The 26473-nt window shown below is 39.2% G+C and overlaps 1 protein-coding gene across 1 annotated transcript in view; it reads right to left on the reverse strand.

Annotated features, from left to right (window-relative positions):
• Positions 1–21653: 21653 nt before the first annotated feature.
• DYNC2H1 (dynein cytoplasmic 2 heavy chain 1) overlaps positions 21654–26473 on the reverse strand; it is a 430672-nt gene continuing 425852 nt past the window's right edge. Inside the window, exon 89 of the mRNA XM_006271584.4 lies at positions 21654–22274. Within this exon, the coding sequence (XP_006271646.1) occupies positions 22116–22274 (159 nt within the window). The 3' untranslated portion in view covers positions 21654–22115. The remainder of the gene's footprint in view (positions 22275–26473) is intronic.

The following is a 26473-nucleotide window of genomic DNA, read 5'->3' on the forward strand; positions in this document are numbered from 1 at the left end:
GGAGTGATGGCAAGTTCTGTTCCCTTTCCTTGTCTTTCTAGGGGCTGAAAACTAGCCAAGGTCAATTTAAAGTGGCTGTGCAGTTTGAAGATTTCCTCCTCAGCTATTAGCTCAGCAACCACTTACTGTTGTACAGGAATAAGACAGAAAGGCCCATTAGATTATTCCCTGCCCTTCCTATCTCCTGGGCAGCTTAGTATTTACAATATTACATGTAAAATATAAGGGATTGTTCCCATCTCATCTTTTCTCTGGCCCTGCTTGATCATGCCTATAATTTTAGTGTTTCCTGCAAACCCATCTGGGTCTGCCAGATCATTATTATTTTCCCCTTTATATAGCATGCCAAACCGTACAAGGACCTCTGCAGATCGAGCTACTATGTCCCAACATAGAAAAGCTAAATAGATGGGATGGGGTTCCTCCTTGCCCTGTCTGAGGAACAAAGGCCCTTCTCTAAGCATCTGAGAACTAAGAAGGTAGAGTGAAGACTCCCCCACAACCCACAAAGATCAACTGTGCCCATGTACATTCAGCTTATGGGAGCCGCACAGCTTTATTGGTACATGCACTGGCATCAGGGCACAGCTAGTGGCTGCACAAATTCCTTCCTCCACTTGTGATCTGTATGGGGTAGTCCCTTCAAGCTACTTTTCTCAGGTATACAGAATGTCCTAAAGGGGTATTTGTGAGCAAGATCTCACCCTGGTCAGCTTGTGTACGAAACATGGTTGTTTCTATGGGGACGAAAGTTTTCTGTCTTTCTCATTTCTATGTGAGAAAATTGCTAGGTTTACTTCCTGTGTTGATTCATTGAGGACTTGACCTGTCACATCACCTAAATCAAAATGCTAGTCCTCAGTGTGCATGACTTTAATAACCTTTGTGACAGTCTTGTTGGCTTTGATGGAACAAGTGGACATGACACCAGATGCCAAGGATTTGCTTGTCATCTCCATTGTAGATTCACTTTGGGATGCTTACTGGGCTACAGAAATCTGTCACAGACTAATCTGCTTGGAATGTCAAGGAAGGCTGAGCTGATGCCTTGATGTATGAATCTTCTATGCTGATAACTCTGCTGAGCTTTGATGAATGCATAAAGAGCTGGCAGATGAGTGGAGTTCTTGATTAACTGTGCTGGTCTATGCACACTCAAGCTTCAGTGAGATCATATATTGTCAGCCTTCTGTCTCCTGGGTGCTGAATTCTCATTTAAGCTTTTGTATTTAACTTGAAATTCTGATTTCCCTTTCACCATGGAGTTTCAAATCAGGCACAATTTACAGCGTTGTAAAAACTATGTAATATTTTCTGTCTCTGTAAGTAGCTTTGAAATGGAATTAACTTTAATGTTTATCACCTCTTGTATTCACATTTGCATTAATGCATTTTCCTTAAGACTTCTTCTCCACGCACATCTGTATGGAGTTATGCTTATGCATAATTTTTGTATCAAGTTTCTCAATTTCAGCTGTTCAAAGTTAACTTTTGCTGTTTAAAAGGACAATATGAATGCAAACAAATAATTCAGATACAGATAAAGGCTTCACGCTCTTCCAAGTGATCAGCACTTATACCACAACATATGATGATTAGAAGCGATTTCTGGTGAATGCATGTATCTAAGTAGTTACTGCCCAAACATACAATCAAGGCTATCGGGGCAGATCCAGAGGGGGCGGGGGGCCGGGAAGGGGGCTCCGCCCAAACTGTAAAGCCTGAGTGAGCCGCAGAATTTCTATTCAGGCAGTGCTGAGAGAGTTAACTGACTTGATGGATCATTACCATCTCCCCGATTCCTGCTAATCTCTCTCTACTCCACAGGTTTTAACAACATTCTCTCCTTTTCAATGCTCTTGAGGTGCCACTATTCAAACTATCCTTTCTTCTGTATTTTTGCTGTTAGACATTCCTGGAAATGCCCCTCTTCTATTTCACAGCATATTAGTAAAGTATCACATTTCTCTTTAACTGGAGAAAAATAAGAGTTGTATTGTATGTGATGATGTGCCACATCATCTGAACCCCTCTTTTAAAAATCCTAAGGCCATCCATGATGCCTAATTACCATTAAGCTAGTAGGTGATAAGAGAACTAAAATAACAATAACAACAACAATAACAATAAGAATATATTTGTAGCAAAAGACCCACTAGGACTGAAGCCACCGTGTCCCAGGGTGGCTGAACAAATATAAAGAATTAATCCCTGATGCAAACAGCAGATCCTATATCTACCATGTGTCACGGGTAGACACTATTTTGCCTATAAGATGTTTATGTGGCATTTCCAGTTTTTAGGCATCCAAGTCACTAGACATGACAGTACCTTGTCCATACAACAGCATGAATTCCATTTGCTGTGTCTCCAATTCTGTTTCCACATCTGAACTTGATCTACTGTGCATGCTCAGAAGTGATCCAAGATACTCACCTAGAGTTCTACCTCCTCTTATGCTTCATTATGATCCAATTTCACAGTAGAGAGACATATGTTTGCCAAAAAATTCTACTATAGTTGGCAAAAAAAACCCCACAAGCGAAAATTAGGACAGGAGTGGTGTTCAAATCAGCCCAACAGACACTGGAAACCTGGGTTCTAGACCATCCCCTCCCACAGGAATATGAACCAAGGATCTCTCACTTCCCAGGAGGAAGTTGTAGTCACCAAGGCACAGACTAGGCAGGTCTAAAGAATGTCTGTCACAGCTGAAACTGATAGAGGCCAAGAGAAAGTGATTTAGAGTCAGAAAGTGTCTGTGGCCCAGTGAGGTGGGAGGGAGGGAGCTCTTGCTTCCAGGTCTATTTATGCAGTTTTTATTAATAGTCATTTGATAAACTACATGAACATTATTGGGAGTAAAGGGCAAGCCGCTTCATATACTGCACCTCCTGCTTGAAATCTTTTCCCAGCAATGCTATAGTGCTATTTGGAAAGTCTTCTAGTGGCAGTCCTGACTACCATCTTTCTTTATACAGGAAATGTGTGTTGGAAGACATCACCCAGAATCCCAAATAGGAAGGAGTGTGTGCTTATACCTACAGAGAGGAAAATAAAGCCTGATGGATTGTTAGTAAATAAAAACCTTCAGGTCTCTTGACTATGCTTTCAGAAAAATAAAGGCCACACTTTTACAATCCTTAGCTTTCTTCAGCTTGTATCACTAGCCTACCCTTTCAAATCTCTACCAAATTCACACTTCTGTTAGACCCCTCACCGTTTATCGTTTATCTGCTTTACACAGTAGCAAACTGCTTAGTACTAATGAATTTGGTTTCAGATTACACTGTGCACTCATTCCAGAGTTTCCTTTCGCTTGCATTGATATGACATCTTTGGGCCAGATCTTATCTTGTACTATAAATATGTGATCCAGAATATGCTGTTACTTACAATAGCATCACTCAAGATTTACATCAATGTGAGTGATGCATTTTTTATTAAAGAGTCATTGCATGAGATGTATAAAGATCCAGGACTTCCCCCACACTCCCTTGCCAGGGCAATGTTCTTCTCTCTGAGCTACAATGTAAGCTTCCCTCTCACTTGCTCTTCTTTGGCCACTCATGAGCCAGCTTCAACAAGAGGAGGTAGAAGATGAACAGAGCCTATCCTATTCCATACTTTCATGGTCAGAGCACTTTGCTGGTATATAGGAGCCATGGGACCAAGCACCTTGAGGTACAGGGAGACTGAGAACCCAGGTCTCCCGTGTCCCAAAAAAGTGCTCTGTCCACTGTGATATTTATGGTGGAGGAGGAGGAGGAGGCGTTATCATTGACAGGGGTGATGCTATCTGTAAAGTAGATGCACTGGTTCAGGTAGAAATCTACCCTCTCAGGTCCTGAATTGATTTAAGGCATCTCCTTACACTATTAAGATCAAATTAAATTGCAACAGGATGGATTTAACTTAGCACAGACTAAACTTGCCCATTGAAAAAATGAAGATCTATATGTGTCCTCAATGACATAGGAAGTGACTTTGGAGGTGCTTAATCATAGACCACTGAAATGATGGGAGACCCTTGAGATTCTGCAGGGTGAAATACAGATAGGATAGAGCCCAGTCCATTCAATAAAACCTTTTAAAATCTAAGACCCCTTTCTGAACTTTCCTGAAAAATGTAATCACTTTGGGAGTTACTTTGGATTCGCAACAGTGAAAAAGAGATGTAGACCTGGTCCCTAATGCATGAAATGGAGTTTGCTTAAACCACATCTGCAATTGCCCCCATTTGAATTTTGCCTTATTAGGAATCACATGGTCTGATTCACTATACTCTCATGTGCAATTTCTGTAGCAATTAGCATTTTCTCCAATGCAATCATTCTGCATCTTTCACATACTACCATGTATTGTTTTTCAGTAATTATGGTAATAAATTGAGTGCCTGTCATGCACTGAAATTTCCACTCTCCAGTGGTACGAGGGATATTTTCTTTACATAAAAGTCATTTGTTTCTATTATAATTTGTAGGAGAGAATCCTCTAATCTATTGTTTTACTTCAGTTAAACAGAGCATAAAATCTCACCCAGTACAACACAAAACATCACAATGGAGCAATTTGTTAAAGCAAGTCATCTTCACGGTATGATACACCCAGGCATGTAGAACCAAGAGGGAAATGTTGTGTATTAGATTTTACCTGACATGATTGAAATTCTTCATTGTACATGTTTCACATTGTTCCTCTTCTCTTAATTCCTCTTTTCCCTGCAGTAGGATAAAGTAGTTCCTACCATCACGGGAACTCTGTAATGTCAGATATCCTCTACAAGCTACTTAGAACTTCAGTCAACATTTATTGCTAGGAGTTGTTTATGGTGTTACTGTTCTTATTGTACTGCATATTTGCAATGTTTAAATGTCAGTAGTTTACCTGCTTAGTACATCTGTCACAACTATTCTTATTGAAGAACCCTTAAAAGAGAACACATTCAGCACTGAAATCACAGTATGTTTTGGAAAGCCTATTGTCTTTAAAAGAAAGAGACTTGTGTAAGAATATATCTGGCACATTTGGCTGTCTACCATCAGTAGTGCTATAAGAAATGAGTGATTTGAGGTTGAAATCTTTCTGTGGGTACTTGTACACATGATGGGGGTTTAATCCCCAAGGTTGCATTCTATGTTCCTAAATTGAAATGGTGGGTTTTTAATTGAAAACCACCATTTCAATTTTTCTGTCATGTTATGGTGAGGGGCCTGATGCTTTTCTCTTTTTTTCCTGATGAAGGCAGAAGCAGCAAAGGGCCCCGATCCTTTTTTTTTGTGGAGTCTACCCACCTCTCCTGCAGCAGGGAAGCAAGCTGACAGTTGCAACAAATCATTGCAAATGAAAGTACATCTGGATGTAGTTTAGTCTGCAACAATGCAAAGTCATTTAAACCCCCCAAAACTCTTGAATGTGTACAGTGTGATGCCATTAAGCCACACAAAGTGACATTTTCATCATGTGTACATGTTAATGGCATCACATGTACAAGCAGCTTTTGAATTCAGTTTATAACTTCTAAGTTTTGAGTTTAACTGTAAGAATCAGAGCAAATATCACAGGAAATGAATACATTTGGGGATAAAAACCATCAGGTTCTGGTCTCCCCGCCACTAACACTTGATTCAGTTATACTTAAGACTCATGTCAGAGTTAATGAAAAATGCGTGAAGCCTGGAGAGAGATGGAAAAGAAGGAAAAAAGGTAAAACTCCACAGTCTTTGAGCTTACACAAACTCCTAATTATTATAGTTTAATAATATCTAGCTGTGTTAATAAACCAATTTCAAATGTTAGTGCTACTTTTCCATTCATATGAGTATATTCAATTTATTGTTTTAATTATAAGCTATTCCAGGAAATACATTATAAAACTGCCCTTCTAGACATCTGCTCTTCCTTGATGGCACTTTTCCAATACTTGATAATAACCTCATTGTTCATTCTTACCTTACAGGGTTACCATCTGCCTGAAATCTGGTAATTTTTTTAGTAAAATGATTTAAAAGTAGCTTCAAGTACCTACCTCCTCAAATTTTCTCTGTCAAATGCTGTGGTTTTACAATCTCTTTTTCTCTATAGAAGAAATAAAAAGGTTAAGCTTTTGGAAAGTGCTTTGTAATTTCAGCGTCTACCCTGACACATCTTACAGGGCCCTAGCTTTCAGAAAATGCTGAACTCCCTCTGATACTCAAGCTACATTTACGTGTCTGAAACTGGACACCTCTGGTCACTAAATAGTTTCTCTCCTGTGCTGTTCTATAAAACAGTGGAAATGACTTACTAACTGACCTGTTCCTGGGAAACTGTAAAAGAAACTGTACTCAAAGTGCTGTCAAAAATAGAAAAGAAATTTAAAAAAACCAAAGAAAGATATTTCCTTTAAATCTATTTCAGAGTATTTTTGTATGTTACTGATAACAAAAGGGAGTAAGAAGATTCAGACAGAAGAGAAACAGGATGACTACAGGGATGATCAAGGCACAGGTTTTTTTAAGTTGTTCAGCACCCAGCAGCTAACATTATTTTCACTAAGAGCTGCTGTGTATTGAAAATCTGCCTGCTCTACTGAGATGTTGAAGGATCTGTTTTCACTGCAGAGTTAACTAAGGTGGTTGGCACCCTAATCTGAGCACCTAGGTTAGCCTAGTCCAGATGTGAGCAGTCATGCAGTGAAACCCTATCTGAGTTTCTGTGCCTTAGGCTGTGCTGCATTAGGACTTGTGACCCACTCTATAATCTTTCCCAGCAAGTTGTCAGACAGCTCAGGTGAGCTGTGGCTAGGTAGTGGAGGATTAACAGGATTATCATGGTTTTAGTTTGCACTCTCTTGCAAAGTGGGTGGGTTATTAGCTTAACTCCAACCAGTTCTTTGAGAAGGGCACGCAAGCTTAGGTTTAAAGCACCACCAAGTTGGGTGAGATAGCATTGAGTGGATAGAGGTAGATTAGGAGCAAAATACAGGTAACAGCAGCCGCATCTACACAAGACGCTTACTGTGCAGTAGCTCGTGACTACCGTGCAGTAACTTGTTACTACTGTGCGGTAGCGTCACTGTACATGAACTGCGATGTGATGTAACTGTGCAATAGTAATGAGCTACTGCTCAGTAAGCGTCACTAGGCAACAATGCCAGGATGCTACTGCACAATAATACTGGTTACTGCAGTCATTTAGTACTTGGATATGCAAGTACTAAATGACTGCACGGTAACAACTGCACAGCGGGCGGATCATGTAGTAGACACACCCAGCTTGTATTAACCCTAGAATAAAGTATAATCCAGTGCAAAAAGGACTGGCTTCAAGAGCAAAGATAGGAATCATTTAAAAAAAATCCTAAATCCATAGAATTTGTGGTCCTGAGTCGATTTTTAAAATTCCACCCCTTATTATCAAAGAATAAAATTCCATATACTTATCTCTCAGGGGTAAGTATTAATGTGTGTTTTTTCTGTTTACTTATGGTAGGTTAAGGCTTGGCAGAATTCCATTTTTATCTGTAGACATAGATAAACATTGATTTCATCTGACATTCAAAGACCAATGGAAAAATATTTCCAGTGGTAATCATCAAAATGTATATAAAGGAGACAAAAAATAAAATCTGGGGTGGAGATAAAGTTATCTGAGGCAGGGGGCACTGTGTGCATGGGCAGAAGTAGTGGGAAGCCCTGGAGCTCAGTGCCAGCAGCAGACCCAGCTGGGGCAGAGGACAAATTCCCACAGAGCCTGGCCTAGGCTGGCCCAGCCTCCGTGGGACTTTGAACTCTGCCCTGATCATGCAGGGGCTGGGTCAGGCCAAGCCAGGCTCCACAGCAATTTGGCCCCTGCCACAGCTGGGACCTGTGCAGAGCATGGGGCTGGGAGCACTAGGTTTCTGGGCTCCCAGCATCCTACCAGCCCTGCCCCTCCAACCACAGCTCCCAGCACAGCCTGATCAGCATAGCCCCCAATCGAATTCCAGGAGATACTGCTTTGACAATGAGGATGGATACTGTCTGCTTGCATAAAGGCATGCTTTATTGATTTATGGATATTTACTTTTTATATTACTAAATTGTCTGTCCCCCACACTCCTAATTTCATGCAACACTGAACATTTTAATGGATAAAAATCTAAATAAATGCTTAAACATAAACATAGATTTTAGCCATCAAAATTTAAAAAAAAATAATATTGCCAAGTTTATGTATATTATAGCATGGGATACAGTCATTTTACTAACTGGATTTTTTTTTTTTTGAATAGGTTTCTTGCCTTTAGTTGATAGTAATTTTGGTTTTTAGTAGACTTTCCACTGAGGCAGCCAGAAGCCTGTGGTAATCTGAAAGAAATAATGTTTTATGAAAAGTGATGGTATGAATACTTTAAAAGTAAATTGAGGGGGATAATTAGTGGGTTTTATTTGTATCAGAAGAGATGATATATCTAAGTTCAGGTTTTGTGCCTCATGTTATAGGATAGTTTGCTTGTATAGTACCGTACATGGTCGTACACTCTGGGTAAGAAATTTCAGATGCCATATGCTTTGGAATCCTATAATCAGAAACACGATTTCTCCAGAGGGGTCCTATAATTATAGTGACATTTTGGAGGAAAGGCTATGCCACATATGCAGTGTGCACAGGCTCTGGGGCCTAATTTTTTTCCTTAATGGGAGTCTAAAGAAGATGTATCCATCTAACTGGGGACAGAATCAGGCTGCTGAAAACAAAATTAAATATTTCAAATGCAGTTTTGCAATGTAACTAAGTAGAGCTGATTGTTCTGAAAGCCTTGCTCTAATCTACATTTCAAGCCAGAACAGAACAGGAAACAGCTTCCTTGGCAAGACAATTTTTTGAACCTTTTGGCTTTTTAGTCCAATTCTGGACAGAAAAAACAAAATAGATCTTGAAAATTGCTTGTGAAATGATAACCTGAAAAAAATCAGATCTGATGTTAAATTTGGTAGGCATAAATTTGCTAAAATTCATAAAGAAAATGTTTTATATGGAAAAAACAAAATCTTTTCATTTTTGCAATTGCCCTTTGAAATGTCCCTCTTATTTTGAGAAAGGGCTTTGAAATTTGTTTTTGATCTGGGAGGTATGCTGAAACATTTGAGGGGAAAACTGCATGGGAAAATTTTTAGCTAGATCTAATTTAAGCATTTACATTTCTCTCATCTACTAAAAATAGTCATTCAGTCCTGTAGATCATCACACCCAATTACCTCGAGTATTTAGAGCTTTGTGGTGGTCAAATGATGTCAACAAATCAGAGGTTCGGCTATTATCAATTGGCATAGCTTCCCTGAAACCAGCAGAACCACGTTGTCGTATATCAGCTAGGGCTCTGTTCTTCTGGGCTTATCTGAGCCTTTCATGGCACCTCATTTGGCCTGCCCTTGCTGATGATTCTGCTAAATGATACTCCTTGGCTGGGTCTCCCAAGTACTTATGTTGGCTTTGGCAGCTGGACAGTCCTCTCTGTGCTACTGGACACATTATCAGCTCCCCTGTAGATATATGTTTTCCCTAAATAATTAACTCCTTGCACCTGGGTTTCCTGTAGCCAAATGCTGGAAATATCTTATGGACTCCAACTTCTAAAATACCTTGGCTTTAAAAGTCTCTTTATACTAAGTAGCCTTATAGACAAATTAGGAGTCACACTAGAGATAAAAGCATTTGAGGTGGATGGAATGGGAATAAAGGGGGAGAAAAAAGAAAGACAATTCTAAACATTTTTGGATGGAGAAGTGAAAAGCAGCATCCAGTTAAAAAGCAGGGAGGGGTGCCATTTTATGTACACAGAACATTATCACTTCATTAGAACTTAGTTTCAATATTTTAGCCAACATTCTTCATTTCACGTAAAATGTTGTGGGATCTCTGATAAATATGCAAGATCTTGTTCTTTACTTACCAATGAACTACTGGTGCTGTCTGGATAAAGAATAACTATCATCTATAGAATAATACCAGCATTACTTCCTGAGGCAAGCATCTTTTGGAGAACGTTGATCATTCTATCTCAACAAAGATCTATAAAAATAATAGGTGCACAAAGACTATTGCAAGAGAGGTTAGAGCTCACATTTTATAATTTTTAAACAATTTCTAACAGTAAAAATTATGAGGAAGCCTACCTGAAGAGGCAGATTATTGCACATTTGCCCGTTACAGGATCAATCATTCTTTTGCTGGGGCATCTAGTGCTAGCCTCTTTGGGAGGGAAGACAGAGGAGTAGTTGGAACATGGCTGTAATAAAATATGGCAGCTGCTGTTCCTGAACTTGCATCCAGAAACTGGTCAGACCTTGTCATGCAACTGTTACCGGACACAGGATGTTCACACTTCCTGAACTGGATTTGTGTCACATAGTCTAGCATATTTTTTCTTTAAAGATATATTGCTTTTTAAAAGGGTTAATATTTATCCATTATGCCTATCTACAGGGTAAACACAAAGCTAAGGTATCACTTAAAAAAGATAAATTTCAGCAGTAATGGGGTGTTTTGTGTGTGTTTTCTTTTTAATATTTCCATTTTGTTTTCATCTGATTTTAAATTCCAGACTGGCTTTTTCAACTCTACTATAGTTTCTGTACTTCACTCTGTTATTGGCTTTCAGTTCTTATCTGGCTCATATTTAAGTTAAAGCTAATACATTTTTAGGTCTTTTTCCCCCCTTTTTTAATGGCTCAGATTGTTTCATATATATCAAATTAATATTTTGAATGGTGACAAAGAAAAAAGGATTCAAGCTTCTTAGGCAGCTAGAGCAACTATATTTAAAAGTGCTACATTGGGGTTACTTGGATGTTTCAGTCACATGGCAGGGTAAATGTGATTGATTCAGAGTAATAAAAGTTTTACACCTCATCAGTTCATTCCTAGAGGCACATCTGGGGCTGGAAAGTGACTGGCTTCAAAACCTCAGGTGTGTTCTTTGTAGCTTCAGAAGCCTGTCAAGAAGGGTTGTCAAGATACTTTTGTTCTTATTAATTCCTGGAGTGATGTCCTTATTGCTCCTGGCAAACCTTAGAAGCAGGTGGACTGTACAGTCCATTCCTTTATACAGCTAGGATCATAGCTGCCAAGATAAAAGGCTCTTCATTTTCTCAAAAAAAATCTTTTAGGTAACTGCTACCTTACTTTAACTCCGAGCCAGGAATCTAATGACTTAGGAACATTAATATGGAAGCATGTGGATCTCACTTTATCTCCTTAACATGAATATCACTGTCATTGTATTGATTATTTAGGAGAGTGAGGCAGTATCACCTGCAATGTCAAAATAAGTCATTTATTTCTTTGCCACCTTCCAGAATGATCAATTCCTTAGTGCTTGAGATACCACACAAAGGGGACAACTAAAGGTTAAAAGATAACCTATGTCCTTTCAGAGACACTAGAGCAGAATTCCAATTGGACTTCCCTGGCATAACTTTTCTATTAAGACCCTGTCAGGTATCCAGGTTGTAGCTGTATTGGTCTAGAGGAAAAAGCATTCAGGACTCATAGTAGAGAAGATATCTTTTATTAGACCAATAAGATTTTTGCAAAAAATTAAAGATTTTTTTGCAAAAATCTTGTTGGTCTAATAAAAGATATTATCTCTACTACGAGTCCTGATTGCCTTTTAAGACATTGAAATTCAGGGGGCTTTTATAATTTGAGGATCTGGGATTTGAGAATTAATTTACGTTTCTGTTGTATAATTTGCTAATTGGTGACAGTGAGCATCTTGCTTGGGATTCCTGTTTCTCTGAAGATGGATAAAACATTTTGGGCCAAAACCTCATTTGGTGTAAATTGTTACATATCCATTTTCAGTAGAGAGACAACAAATTATACCGTATGGCCCACTGTAAAGTTTCTACACATCAAAACTACATACACAACAAAAATGGGTTGTTTACTTGCTTTATTGGTGTATTCAGTTTTGATCACAAAACCCACTAGCTCTTCACAGTGGGTTCCAGACCCCTTTTCCTGAATTGAAGAAGGAATGTCTCAACCACCTAACCCTTCAGCTGAGTTAGAAAGCACCTTGCAGTGGGGTGGTATGATTAGAGAAAGCCTTGCAGTGTCACTCATTTTTTCTCTGTTGATCATCTGCCTGGAGGCATTGAGAACTGGATGCAGGGCATCTCAGAGATCAAGGGAGGAAGATTGACTGTGACTAGCTGTATGCTCCCTCCCAGTTCTCCTTGGCAGTCCCTCACAGTTGAGGATGATTGTCTTCCTTGAGTCCAAATATGACTGATGAGGCCAATCAGGATAGACAGACTGTTGTAACTCAGACATGTGTTTGTGTGTGGGGTGGGTGCCTCTAGATTATTGATTCAGTCTGCAACATGCTGTTTCTGCCATTCCCACTTGTACGTCTCCTGTTGTCATTGTAAGGGTTCGAAGTACTAAGACCCTTGCAGCAGATGCTTCCTCCATCTGGGGTGGTCCTGGGCAATAGTCTTCCATGAGTTGATGTTGCATTTTTTCAAGTTGGCCTGGAGGACGTCCTCAAAGCATTTTCTCTGCCCTGCTCTTAAGTGTACGCCTAGACTGAGCTGGGAAAATAAAACTTGCTTTGGGAATCATTAAGAGCTTGTTGATGGAGGACTTTAGGCTTCTGAATGTTAAGTGCAGTCACATTTTCTTCTATGCCTCGGTAAAGACGTCAATAATTGCCTGAAGGTCTGCTTCTGAGTAAGCACATAGTACAGTATCATCAGCATACTGGATCTTGATGATTGAGCTTGGGGTGGTCTTGGTTTTGGCTTGGAGTCAGCTGAGATTAAACATCTAACCATCCATTTTGTAGTTTAACTCCATTCTGACTGGAAGCTTGTTGGTGGTCAGATGTAGCATTGTGATAAAGAATAAGAGTGTTGAGGTGATGACACAGCCTTGCTTAACTCCCATCTTAACCTCAAAAAAGTCTGTGATAGCACTGCCTCTTCAGCCACATTCTTAGCATGCAGCCAGATAGCGGATATTCTCCAAGTTGTTTAAATCGACCTAGAATTTGTAAGAGCACGAGTAATAGAAACTCCTTCTATCATGGTTTAAATAAAAGTTACTCCTATGCTTGATAAACACCAACATTGTATGAAGTTTCTCCATATAATATACATTTTACCAAGTATTTTGACTGACAAGAGAATCCTTCTGGTGTCTGCCAATCTGGGGTTGTGTAATGAGGAAAGTTTTAAAATAAATAATGTTTAAAGCAATGTTTAGACCTTTCTTTAAAGAGAGTCTTGGTCATTGCAGCATTCTCCACTGAGTATTACTGAAGTATAGCTTTGGGATGACTATAGTCCATGCATGCTGCTGGTCAGAGTGACATTCTGAACCATTCAACTCAAGCATTCCCATCCTTGGATTTTGTTGTTGTATAATGCATGTTAAAGTCACAAGTGCTATGAACTGAACTATCCCTAAAAATACTGTTTTCCCTTTGTCAAGTTATGGTATAATTTCAGTTCATGTTTGTGGCAGAAATCTGCATAGTCAGGGTATTTTCTCAGAGTCTTTTACTTATAATGTATGTATATTTACATCAATTTACAAAATATGGATCTTGTTTCCTTGGCTAGAGGTGGGCAACAGCAAATTCACAGCTCTCTGCCAGAGCCTCAGGCACCTCTATATTCTTCTATAGAGAATTTTAATCTAAGTGGTTGTGCATGTACGGGCCAGCCATTAGCACCTTTTATCATAATGGGGGCTTTTACATGTGCTGTAGGGGCAGGGGTGTTTAAATTAGACCAACTACAAGAGCCACTCTAATTAAAGCACCCAGGGCATCTCATGTATCAGTGTCCCTGCTCTTCAAAATGGTGGTGGGGCACTTTATCTAAAGCTCTTTTATTTTAGTTAAAGCACCCATGCTGCCATGTTGAAGTGCAGGGACACTGATACACAAGACAGGATGCTGGCTGGAGCACAGTAATTATCATGCTTCAGCAGACTCAATTAATCAAGTCTGTTCTGATGTGCTATAATTTTACCGCATCAGAGAGCCTCCTGGCTCATGCATAGGCACCCAATATTCTTAAAGATGAGGCATAAAGGACCATCAGAAAGTAGCTTTAAATGACCACTAGCTAATATAAAGAACCTTCACTAGACAATTCTGCTGAGTTTTGGTTTCCCTTTTATTGTCAAAGGCATGAAAACAAGATTGTGTTTGCTTAAAAGCTTGTCTGTTCCTGCTGCTTGTTCTTCAGGGGACTATGACTTCACGAGAGAAATTAGCAGCAGGAGGAGATGAACTCATTAAAATGCTAAGATCCTGCTTTCAGGCAAATGTCCTTTTCAAGAATAAAAAGCAAACTGGGGTGTTTAACTGTACATGCACTAAGAGGGTGGTGCAGTCATCCCACCCCTGAGTAACTCAGGGAGAGATGGTGCCTTAGGGAACTTAGCCAGGCCACCATGCTAAATTGCTCATTCAGGAAGGGCATGAAGGAGAAGTCCTTGTGCTCTGCATCCAGGGAGAGAAGCGGGGAGGAAGCAAACTGGAAGCCAAGCATTGCAAAAAACCACAAAAGAGAGGGGGTCCCAGATAGAGGGTACCTATTTGGAGACCCAATTGATGAACTGCACTCTAGAGATGCTCTGCCCTAGTCGCATAAAGGGTTTTTTTTCAACAGGAAAGTGTGTATCACTTTTCTCTTACATGCTGCCAGTACCTCTAAGCTCCCTGCAAATATATGAAAGTAGACACAACAGGCTAATGTCCTCTCTGGAACTGCATCTGAATAAAATCAGTGAAGATTCTCAGGGGTGTGGATAATCATTAGGATAAGTCTGATTCCTCCTCCTACTGGGTCTCTTCCCACTCCAATCCGTAATTGCAGGAGAATCCTTCCTTGCACCGGTCTGAGAATTCATAGAACTTGCGGCTCCTTATGAAATGGCCTTCATCATCAACACTAGGATTTATTGCTGTAATTTAGCTAAATGGACAGAAATCACTCCCAGACAGATAAAAGTCAGGTATGCTCCTGTAACTCTTAGTTTGTATTTTCCAACTTGACCATACAACAGATGCATACAGTTTCTCCTAGTAGCAAATGACTACAGAGACAGAAATCTCTATGATGAAGCAATGAATGGCTCTCCCCTCAACTCCCTGGTTAAGTAGAATTTGAAAGTGCTGAAATTAGCATTAAATTCCTGTTGCAGCACAGGCCTGCTCAGGACTCCCTGTTTGCCCTTTTTTCTCTACACAAAATGACTTTTCCTGACACTGGCATCAAAAATGTACTACTACAGATGCTAATTACTGCAAGTAGCTACTATGTAGTATTGTCTCCAATATCAAATAAAAAATGACTTGATATATCTTTATAATGCCCTGGATTTCAAATTCTTCTTTGAAACATAGTACCAGTTCATGAGAAAAGAGATATTTTCTTTTGGAATGTGCAAAAGAAACTAAGGCTGCAGAGGAAAAGTCCAGAGGCAACCAAGAAAGGACAGTTCAGTATGGCCAGGGCAATGCTGATAATGGAATAGGGAACTTCTCATCTCCAGGGCCCTGGTTGGAATCTCCATAGCCACCTCCAGGTCTGGCCTTGCATAGTGTCTCCCGAAAACAGAGGGCTAGCAGAGCAATTCTTCCTGGTTGTAGGGGCAAGGCAATACTCTCAAAAGGGTGTCATGCTACTCTGGTTGAGAATCACTGTTAGGGTGACTGGTGCTCTCCTTCCTGAGGTGGGACTCCCATTTTTTCTCACAAAGGTCCATCTACTAGTAATTGGAAAGTTCTTCATTATTTCCAGCTATACCTAATGCTCATCTGACTTATTTTTGCCATTAAAAAACCTAGAGATCTAAGGAAGAGTTAGAAATAGGTAGGAGAGCCTACATTATGTTATTAGTCTCATCCCCGTAGATAGCCCTCAGAAATGATTCAGGCACAAGGCAGGGCAGGATAACACCTTAGAGTGAGTACACACATCTAAGTTGACTTAAAATAAGGTGACTTAACTAAGTTGACTTAAATTAAGCCACATTAGAGCACAGACATATACAGATCCTTGACATGATGACAGCCATCTTGTGATACATGGCAATATTAACTAATGCAACTCAAGACAATACACCTCAAAGGTATATCATCTTGTGCTGCATTTAAATTGACTCTGCTCCACATATGTGTATATGCTCTGACAGTTAAATCAACTTTAAAAAGTTAAGCTGACATCACTGTCAGAAAGTTAGTACATGTACACACCCATTGAGTCTAACTGGTTCAGAGGCATACCTTTTCATAAGCACGAGCCTACTTTGCCTTCACAAACTTACGCCTCTCTGAACCAGTCAGTCTCAAAGGTGTCACCCTGTTTTAGCTTCAGACAAACATGGCTAACTACCTCTTTCTAGAAACGATTCAAGGAAACAACAGGTACAAAGACTTTACTTCTAAAAAGGAACTTCTTTCAAACCAACTATAACAAATATTCAGCTCTCTATTCTTTTGTGTTCATGAGAACATTTCTCTTAAGCCAAAATGCTGTTGCAATGTTGGAATTATTTTATACAATTTATAGGCATTTCCTTTTTCTCATTAGCTCTCCTACAGTCACTTATAAGGTGCTGGGTCACAGTACCATCTAGTGGCAACCAGCAATGTGACAGTCACTTCACAAAAACACTAACATTGGCATCTGTTGGCAATTTCAGCAGAAAGATAATAGATGTAAAGTGTGAAACACTTTCTTACCCTTTGAGGTGGTCCTTCTATGTCAGAGCTTAAGAATCTTGATGGAGCAGTGTGAAGGGAACGTGTGCTGCCACTACGAGATGCATCTTAGACAGCTCTGCAGACTGAATTACCTATCTGGCACATTTCATGAGCACTAGATTCCTCATTACCTTCCCCAAGGATGTGTGAAAGTGCTGAGAGATTCAGAAAGATACGAAGTTAACAATGGAAGAAAAGATGAAGGAAATGTTGTCACTGTTTCAGAGGTTTCTTTTTGTTAGATTCCTGTTTTTGGTTTTCCCTGAAGAAATGATGAACAAGTAGCTCTTTTTATAGGCTTCTACTTAGCAGCTGATCCTAAAGAGATGAACAGGAATGAGAACTGCATCTTATACACAAGTGGTTACTGCTATTTAGATAAGTTCCTAGACTGGACCACTAAACTGGAATTATCTGTGGGCAAGATGGTTTACTATGTCTGCACTGCAGAGACTTGTGGCTAAATTAAATGTTGAGCAGACAGTTGTGCAACTTGCTTTGGTGGCAAGAAAACTAACTTGTATGTATTGCAATGTATGCCAACATTTGCTACAGTAGATTGTCCTTTAGCAATGCATTTTACATAAAAGGTCATTTTAAAAACCAAACTGCAAATGATCTTGATGATGTTCTGTGGAGATTTTTAAAACACTCTAACTTTGCCAGATGACAACCAATCTTCACCAGGATATAGAGAAAGATGCACATTTGTGATGCAGGTGCGGAGCTTCAGTCTGCTAACCTAAATTGAGGGTGCAGTGTTGGTCAAAATGAGTCCCAATAAGGATTTTTTTTCCTTCATATTTCTAAAACATGTTGGTGAAAAGATTTGACTCTTTGTATGCCTGAGAGCTTTTCAGAGAGCCACATTCCTCTCCCTGATCCTTACCCAGACCTATTAAATAAGTGATATGAGGATTAGAAATAGAAAATCTAGAGCTGTAAAAGAGTATCCCTTGAACATGGGTTTTGTCATCTGTAGTAGATAGGAAGTCTTTTATTGGGAACTTTTGTTTTACGCTTGCTAACAAACAAATATATATGACCAAATGTCCTACAAGGAGTAAACTGAATAATGGCTAGTAAGGGTGAAGGAAAATTAATTTGGAAGATGGAATTAAGAAAATTACCCTTTGTCAGGATCTTTTTCTCATTTCCCACAATCATATTGCCACTTGAGAAGGAATGATCTCATATTGCATTGTCTAAGAGCTGCTGGTGCAAAAGTGAGGGAAGTGACCAATGTGTATTCAAAACTATTTGTATTCTGAACACTTTTTCCTTATTACACTTTTGATTTTTGCAAAAGTCTAAAAAACTTTTGCAAATCTTCTTGAACCCACCATATGTTGGCGTTCCACCACAGCTATGTAATTGCTGGGTTTCCCTATCGCACTGTCACCTATAGAAATAGTCCCTATCATGCAATGTGCTTCATTTTAGAATAGTGATTCAGTAGCCAATTTGAGATTTACAAGCTCCAAATAGAGTGATGTAGAGAAAGTATATATATTTTGTCCAAATCTGCATTTCAGAACAACTAAAATCTGCTCTCCATTTTGAAAGGCTGGTTGCCTCAAACAGCAATGACGTTAAAAGGACTATAGTAGATCTGACTCTTCAACAAACATTTATTCTTCTGTTTGAGAACACAACAATGTTATGTGACAGTAGACTTGCTTTTAACTTCCTAAATGCAATGAATGGTGTGCATTCTGACAGCTGACAGCACCAATACACACTTAACTGCTATGAGTTAGTAAGAGGAAGAAACCTTCAAAGATGAGAAATGTGGTTTTAAATTTTTGTTGTGCATTTATTTGGAATTTAAGTCTACCCAGGAGCTTTTTCTACTTCATGTTTAGCAATTTTGATTCACAGCGATAGTAATTTGTATTTACCTACTACATTCCCCATCTATCAGACCTCTATAAGAAACAGAGTAATTGATACTCTTTGAGATATGTTGTCTATGTATAATCTGTTGGAGCACCTCATATCCTCAGTTCCAGCAGTACTCACTAGTCAATGCATAAGCCACAGTTGTTGAGGGTGGTACACACCAACACATTTTTAGTAGAGAGAGGACTATGGTTTGAGCTCTGTTAACACCTATACATAATTCCAAAATCAATTCCACTCAAACATAGCATGAGACCCTTAAAGAGTACAGTTTCAGCAAAGGAAATTTAGGTTAGATATTAAGAAAAACTCTCTCACCAGGAGGATAGTAAAACACTGGAACAGACTACCCAGAGAGGTTGTGGAATCTCCGTCCTTGGAAATTTTTAAGACCCAACTAGACAAAGCCTTGGCTGGGATGATCTAGTTGAGAATGGTCCTGCTTTGAGCTGGGGGTTGAACTAGATGACCTCCTGAGGTCCCTTCCAACCCTCATTTTCTATTATTATATAATTCTATGACTTCTTCATGCCTAAATAAAAAGATAATGACTTAACAACATCCACAGTATGAGCTTGTCTTTCCATATCATTTGGATAAGACTTCAGAAAGAACACAGGCAAGTGTGCAGCCTCAGCCTGATTAATACAGAAATCAAAATATGTTTTGGAACAAAATGAGGAGCAAATCTGAATGAGTCCATTACCTCTATGAAAAACCATACAAGAATCATTAAGGTTTGATTCTTTCTCACCCTCTGGGCAGAGGTAACGAAAACTAAGAACACTGTTTTTATGCAGCAGCGTAACTGGAGAGATACAGGAGAAACAGGCGCAACAGCCCCAGGTGCTACGTCTGTGGCAGGGTGCAGAAGCAGATGACCATACTGGTACTGTCAGTGCCATGGCAGTTGGCACTGCCCCTGTGTTGTGGATATCCCAGGCACAAAACTGCCCTGCTACACCTCTTTACATAGAATGATGCCTAAAGGAACAAGTGACTAATAGTTTCAAAGGAGATTTCATCAACTCAGTTACAACCATAGTTCAACCCTGTGAAGGAGATGGTTCCATAATTATCAGGAATACCTGAACTAACCTCTCTAAAAATTCTAGACACTATAAGGTGAGGGGGAAAGAAAACCTTAAACTCCTGAATATGTAGGTGATAGACAGATATGTTTAATAAATTAATCCGTATAGCTCTGATAGAGTCCACTTAATTTTAATGAGTCCACTTAATATTATGGCTATCCTGGAAAGAGAACCTGGAATTATTAGAAACCAGCTGATGTGATGTCTCACTTGTGAGAACAGGGGAGCTTCCACGTAGCCAGCTTTACAGAACTCTACTTTCAGGCTCTAAATCCTGGCTCACTACTACTACCCCCTTTATAAGCCCCAAATAGTGTCCCTGAGATGTCAATGCCCCCCTTATTTCTTGTCCTGCACATATTCTATCACATGTAGTATAGACTTTGGAGAGGTCCCCCTCATAGGCGCCAGGGAGCCTGTTCATCCCATTACAAAAGCATTTATTTTCTGTTCTTTTTAATCTTCACCAGAACACTAAGTTTTAATACTAGTCCATTATATAGAATATTCTCTACAACTTTACTTTTCTTTGTTGGAGTCATTTTGCACATTATGGAAGTATCTCCAGCAACTTCGTCATTCAGATATTTGTGGTTCTAATAAGGATTAAATCCTCTTGTTCCCAATGAAAAATAGTAAGTTTCAAAACCAATTTTATGATGCTTAGGTTAATTTTCAGAAATGTTTTAAGTAAATCCATTCAGTAATTAAACATAAGTCAGTTTTAAATTTATATCTGCAGCTATATCAGATTGTTGTAGTGCTTCTGATTTATTTTATGAGAAAGAAAGTTGGAAAGTTTTCTAGCTAGGAGCCAAAAAACAGATGTAAATAGTTTAAGAAGAGTGGGGCAAGTTAGACGGGAAAAAGGACAGGATAAGGTGCTTTCTTCAAAAGTGCAAACTGGAAATGGGACCAAAAATGCCACGAACCAAAAAAGCCAGCGAAGAGGCTGGGGATTTATTTTTAAAAAATCTGTAACATGGGCTTTTTTTTTTTTATCTCTATTGGTTTTAATGAGTTAAAGGGTGTGTCTACATGTGCACTTAATTTGAAGAAATAAACTCTGGAAGCATTTGAGTCAGAGTAAACTACTCCTGGGTGCAGCATCTACACATGCTCCTAGGACAGCAACAATTTGGGGGGGGCCCAGTGGGGCATGACTGGGGGGGGGCAGTGGCCAGATGGTGACCACTTCCACCTCTGGCACTTCCACCGCCGACGTGCTGCTGCCAGAGCCAATTTGGGAGGGGGGGGGGCACAAGCGCTCTTCGTGCCCCTCTACCAGCTGAAGCACTCGCTGTCTGTCACCAGTGCTCTCCTATGAATTTGAGCCAGGGTGGAGCAGTTTATGTCAGGGCGAGTCCTCTCCTGCTCTGTCCTGGGATCTGGGTGGTAGTGTCAGGTGGCAGAGGAGCTGGCTAGGGCAGAAGGGTGCTGAAATTGCAGAGCCATGTGGCTAGGCAGCAGTCTGGCTCCCTGGCTGGGCTGACCTGTGGTCAGCATTTACACATGCGTTTAATCACAGTTAATTACTCTGCCATAAAATACTGTCCCTGACAGTACTGTCTTACGGTGGCATTAGTTAGTTTACTGTGGCCTAATACCATCACATGTATAGACAGTAACACTTTACCCCATAGCTAATTAGTTTATTCTGCAGTAAAGCACATGTGTAGCCACAGCCACAGCAAAATAACTCTATTGCCCCTGACATGCACAATTTCTGTGTGGTAACTGCAGCAAAGAGTGACCCCACTTAACTCATAGTATGTATGAGAACTCTGAAATATCACACATTTTATCAAAGAAAATGTGATCAGAAGCTAAATGATCATTAACAAAGAAAGCAGCAAAAATGGTTTCAATTTGTCAAGTAAAAATAATACACTGCTTGCTTACCATTAATATTAAGACTTGTTGACTACTTTTATTAAATTAGTGTGGTCTTATAAAAAATATAATAGTACAGACAGAACACAAATATAATAAACAGATCAGAGGAAACATTTTGACTTGCATTTATATTTAACCTCTATGGGTTTGCAATAATCAAAACACAAAATGCAAAAAAATCAGAATAGGCAATAGATCATGTCAGAATCTGAGAAATTGCCCTCTGGTGTGTTTGGTACAGCAGCATTGTGGTTAATTCTTATGCTAGCCCTCAAAACAGCAGTTTATTCTAATTCAAATACATTTATTTTACAATTTTATGGTATATAAAACACAAATATTTATGTAGCATTGTTTTAGAATTAATGATATGTATATAGTAAAACCTGACTATCTTACAATAAACAGTTCAGATATTTAAGAGATTATTAGCTGCAAGAACAAATTAAAATAACAAATTCAGTTATATCTTACTGATTTTTTAAAAATAATGCAGCTCCACTTTGGATCCATTGGTCTTGGTTTTGTCCACATGGGACATCAATATTTGTCATCACCCGGTCTCTTTCAGCACTAGTGTAGACTGGCAGGGATATGCATTCCTCTGGAGAATATGGACCATATGCATCCTGTCAATAAAGCACCCTTAGTTATCGTTTAAATAGACAGTAGGTATAACAAAATGATACAAGAAGACTCTGATGACAAGGTATTCAAAAGTAGGGCAGTAAATTCTAATGTGATTATTGCAACCTCTGGTAAGTATCAGGAGAATACTCTGCTATTGACTAGGACTACAAAAAAGGAAGCGAAGGCTTCCCCACAGAACAGATTTTTTTTCTTTTAAAAAACTGTTTTTCTAGACTTCCAAGTACATGAGTTTTCCTAACTATGCCCTGCCAATTTATGCTTCAAAACTTGAGAATAAAAAAAAAAATGATAGGATATGGCATTAACTACTGAAAGCAGGTAGCATCAGCTGCCATGACCACTTCTCTGACACTTTCCAATGTAAAGATGTTTAAAATCTGCTTCCAACACAATTCTCTCACTTAAGCCACTATTTTGCAAAGTCATTATTGCATGCGTTTTAACTAGAATCACTGCAAATATTTTTATTTTCTATCCTGCAGTAGGTAGAAATTGAAAGACAAAGGTGCCATGTTTTAAATAACACAATTATCATTTCTATATTTTGACATATGGAATCATCTGTGCTGAGTTAAACAATAGGTAAGGGGATGACTAAGATGTTTTTGAGACATTAGCTGTATCGAATATCCCAGCATAGCTGATCAGATTAATCAGCAAAAAACATGTTATCATTGGTCCCCACAAAGGGGGTTCCCAGGGTGTTTTTAAGGTGTCACAAAAGCAACATCTGTTTCCAGCCTAAGAGCTTGGTTTGTACTGGCTGAAGTGAAGGCCCTCATTAACTTCAATAGGACTATGACTGGCCCACTGAAAAAGGACAGTAATTTTGGGGAGATGGCAGTGTGCTGGAGGATATGAACTTCCACTTCACTTTGAGATGCCCACTGGTGATCAGTAGCCATCTCTTCCCAGTTCTTTTAACATGTTTCATGGATGCTGTTTTTCATGGATGCTGCACTTTAAACAATGAGTGCTGTTCCTGTTCCTCTAATACACAGGGAGCTAGCCCAACCTTTGCAACTGACTGGCATGGTACTAAGTCTGGCATGGTACTAAGCCTGACTGGCATGGTACTCAGCATTAGATGATCTCAAAGGTGATAGGCACCACTCAGAACAGAGGCTCTAGTCCTTGGTATATAATTAATGTACTCACCCTTCCCTACCTTTTCATCGTAACATAGCTGAAAACTGAAATCAAAGGTAATCTTCAATGTAATATAGAAAACATCAAAAGCAAAATGCAAACACTTGTTACAACAAAGTGAAATTTGCAAACATATTTAAAATGATTGACTATTAGTTAAAATTTACTTGGGCTGATGCCTTTATTAATCTTTATACAATACAATGCTACCTTTAAAAAACCAAACCAAATCAAACCAAACCAGACCAGACCAGACCAGACCAGACCAGACCAGACAAAACAAAATCAAATATCCTTGCAGTAATTTTGATTTGATTTGCAGCAAGTGTTGTTTGGCTGTGCTATTTTCCATGTAGGTACCTAAATAGCAATTTTGTGGATTACACTCAGGCCTCAGGTTTGGACATCTGGACTGTTACTAGCAATGTTACTTAATACATAGATTACAATTGTATTGTAAATGATTGCTATGGAGGGACATGTCGGTAGGAGATTGTATGAGCTATGATTTTGTCTTTTTTTTTTCCATCCTGACCAGCAAAACATGTCCTCTGAAGAGCAAAATACTCTCTGCACTCCCAGAACAATATAGGAACTGAGAAGAACTGTGAGGCACAAGTTGCTCCTAGGCACTGCCACTTGCGAGGTAACTGACAGCTGTATAGAACAATAAAACTCAGTATAGAAGCTCAAACTAGCTCTTAGATTTTTTGCAGCAGTTATTCCAGCATTTAAACAATGGCATTACTGATTGGTTTAACTGAATTCAATATTTGATACTATTCTAGGACTATGCAGTAATAGAATTATACTCCCTACAGCAGTTAAAATCTCATTTTATGTTCACAGAGAAATGCCAAAGAACATAGTGAACCAAATAATAAAACATGTAACTTGTCTATAACTTGTCTGTATAGGGACCTGGAACAAAATCCAAGATTTTTATAGCACAAATCAACTATGCATGAGTTAGTGACACTCCATTGTTTAGCAATTCTTTGGCAAACAAATAAATACCTCAAAACAGGAAAGGAGGCCATACGAAAACAGTGACTGTTTTGTATCCTTTGTCTTATGCCTCAAGTATGTAGCCATGTTTGAAGGGCGTTGGTAATGGTACTTTTATTGTTGTAACTCCCCCCACCCACCTTTTCAATACCAGTTGAAATCCTTAAACTATTGAAGTCAATGTGAGTTTTGCCACTGACTTTAATTAGGCTGGAACTTTAAGTCTTCCTAAGTTTGTGTTATAAACATAACACTCTAACTTTCCTCTTTTGTAAATAATGTCTTTTTTGTCCCATGCATTTCTGTTTTCCATCACTACATATCTGCTTAACAGGGCATACTGCATGCAGAATATCTAGCTGTGCTCCTGATGCTTTCAGTGGCTGAAAAAGACTGGCTTCCTTTTAAAGAAAATGTTAATGCTGTGCTTTGGCTGGCTGCCAGTGACTGTACAAGCTTGATATGAACTTCCCTTTACACTTCCTGAGACTAGCTGGGTCACCTCTGCTGTGTTCCCAAGCTCTGCCAACTCGGGAAGCTGCAATCTCAACAAAGACACTCTCAAAATAAGGTCTCTGAACCAATTTGGAGATGTTTGCCATTCATAGGCAATAGCTCCTTATTTTGAGAAGTCTACCAGCATGCCTTGCTGCTCAGGCTCAAGTATCATAGCAACTGCATAATGAAGGAAGACAGAAAATATGACTCATTAGAATAGTAAAGAAGTGGCACATAAACTGAATGATGGTATGCATTGGGAAGCTACCACAGTGTAGTACGTGTTACAAGAACTTGAATATAGAAAATTGCAGATATGACACATGAAAACTGTGTTTATTGGCCTAAGACTTCACTCCACAGCTGTCTTAACTTTCCTAATAACTATACCACTCTGCTGTTCAGCAGTTTAAATGATTCAACATTAATTTAACTTCTATTGTTGATGCATTACATAGTCTTTAATAATGTGAACACCAGGGATCCTGGTTTTCTCTGATAATCACTCTTCCCCAATTTTTGGATTTAAAAAAGTAACCCAAAATCCACATTTTCCGGTGATTACAATGAAACACCACTTATATATACATACATATATAGTGGTGTTTCACTTTGATCATGAGAAAATGTGGATTTTGGGTTACTTCTTTTAATCTGAAAATTATTATTAAAAATTATTTTTTCTTGGAACACAAGACAGACACTATGTTGGACATTAGGATTGTGTACTACAGTGGGGGCCAACATTTTTAAGACATGCCAAAAATTAGCTCCACACCTTCCTGAGTACCACTCCAGTTCTCCACACCTGCCCCAGCCTGATCAGCTGCTCTGCTTTTTGTTCCCTCCCCCAAGCCCCCTGCCTGCTTGGCGGCTATTGCTCCTGCCCACTTCGCTGTTCTGCTTTCTGCTTCCTGCCTGATCAGCCACTTTATTGTCTATCCTCTTCCTGAAGTCTATAAAATCATGAACCTTATGGAAAATGAATATAAAATTATTATTCACCATGTCTCTTCTCATACAAGAAGAGACCCAATGAAATGATCAGGTGGCAGGTTTAAAACAAACAAAAAGTATTTTTTTTATACAATATATAATCAACTCATGATTGTCACAGGATATTGGGAAGGCCAGTAATGTAACTGCGTTCAAAAAAGGATTATACAGGTTGAAATAGGTCCGTTAGGGTCTATTAAACCCAATTGTTAGGGATATACACTCAAACTCAGGATTGACAACTGCTGGTACTTGGAAGGAGACAGAAAACACTGAGTCACTCTGCACCTGCACTATTTCTTATATTCTTGCTCTAAAGCATCTGAACAGTCAGAGACAGGATACTGGGCTAGACAGATCCTTGGTCTGACCTACTGTGGCACTTCTTATGTTGTGAAAAGACGACAAGAAAATTAAAATTCAGTGGATGCCAAGCATTAAATAAGACAGGGAGCCTCACACTGATTGATGCTGATAAAAAGTATTGAATAGACACATTCAGTGAATGCTCTCCGCCTGTTCACTA

The sequence above is a fragment of the Alligator mississippiensis genome, chromosome 1 (assembly GCF_030867095.1).
Source record: "Alligator mississippiensis isolate rAllMis1 chromosome 1, rAllMis1, whole genome shotgun sequence".
NCBI classification, from domain to species: domain Eukaryota; kingdom Metazoa; phylum Chordata; order Crocodylia; family Alligatoridae; genus Alligator; species Alligator mississippiensis.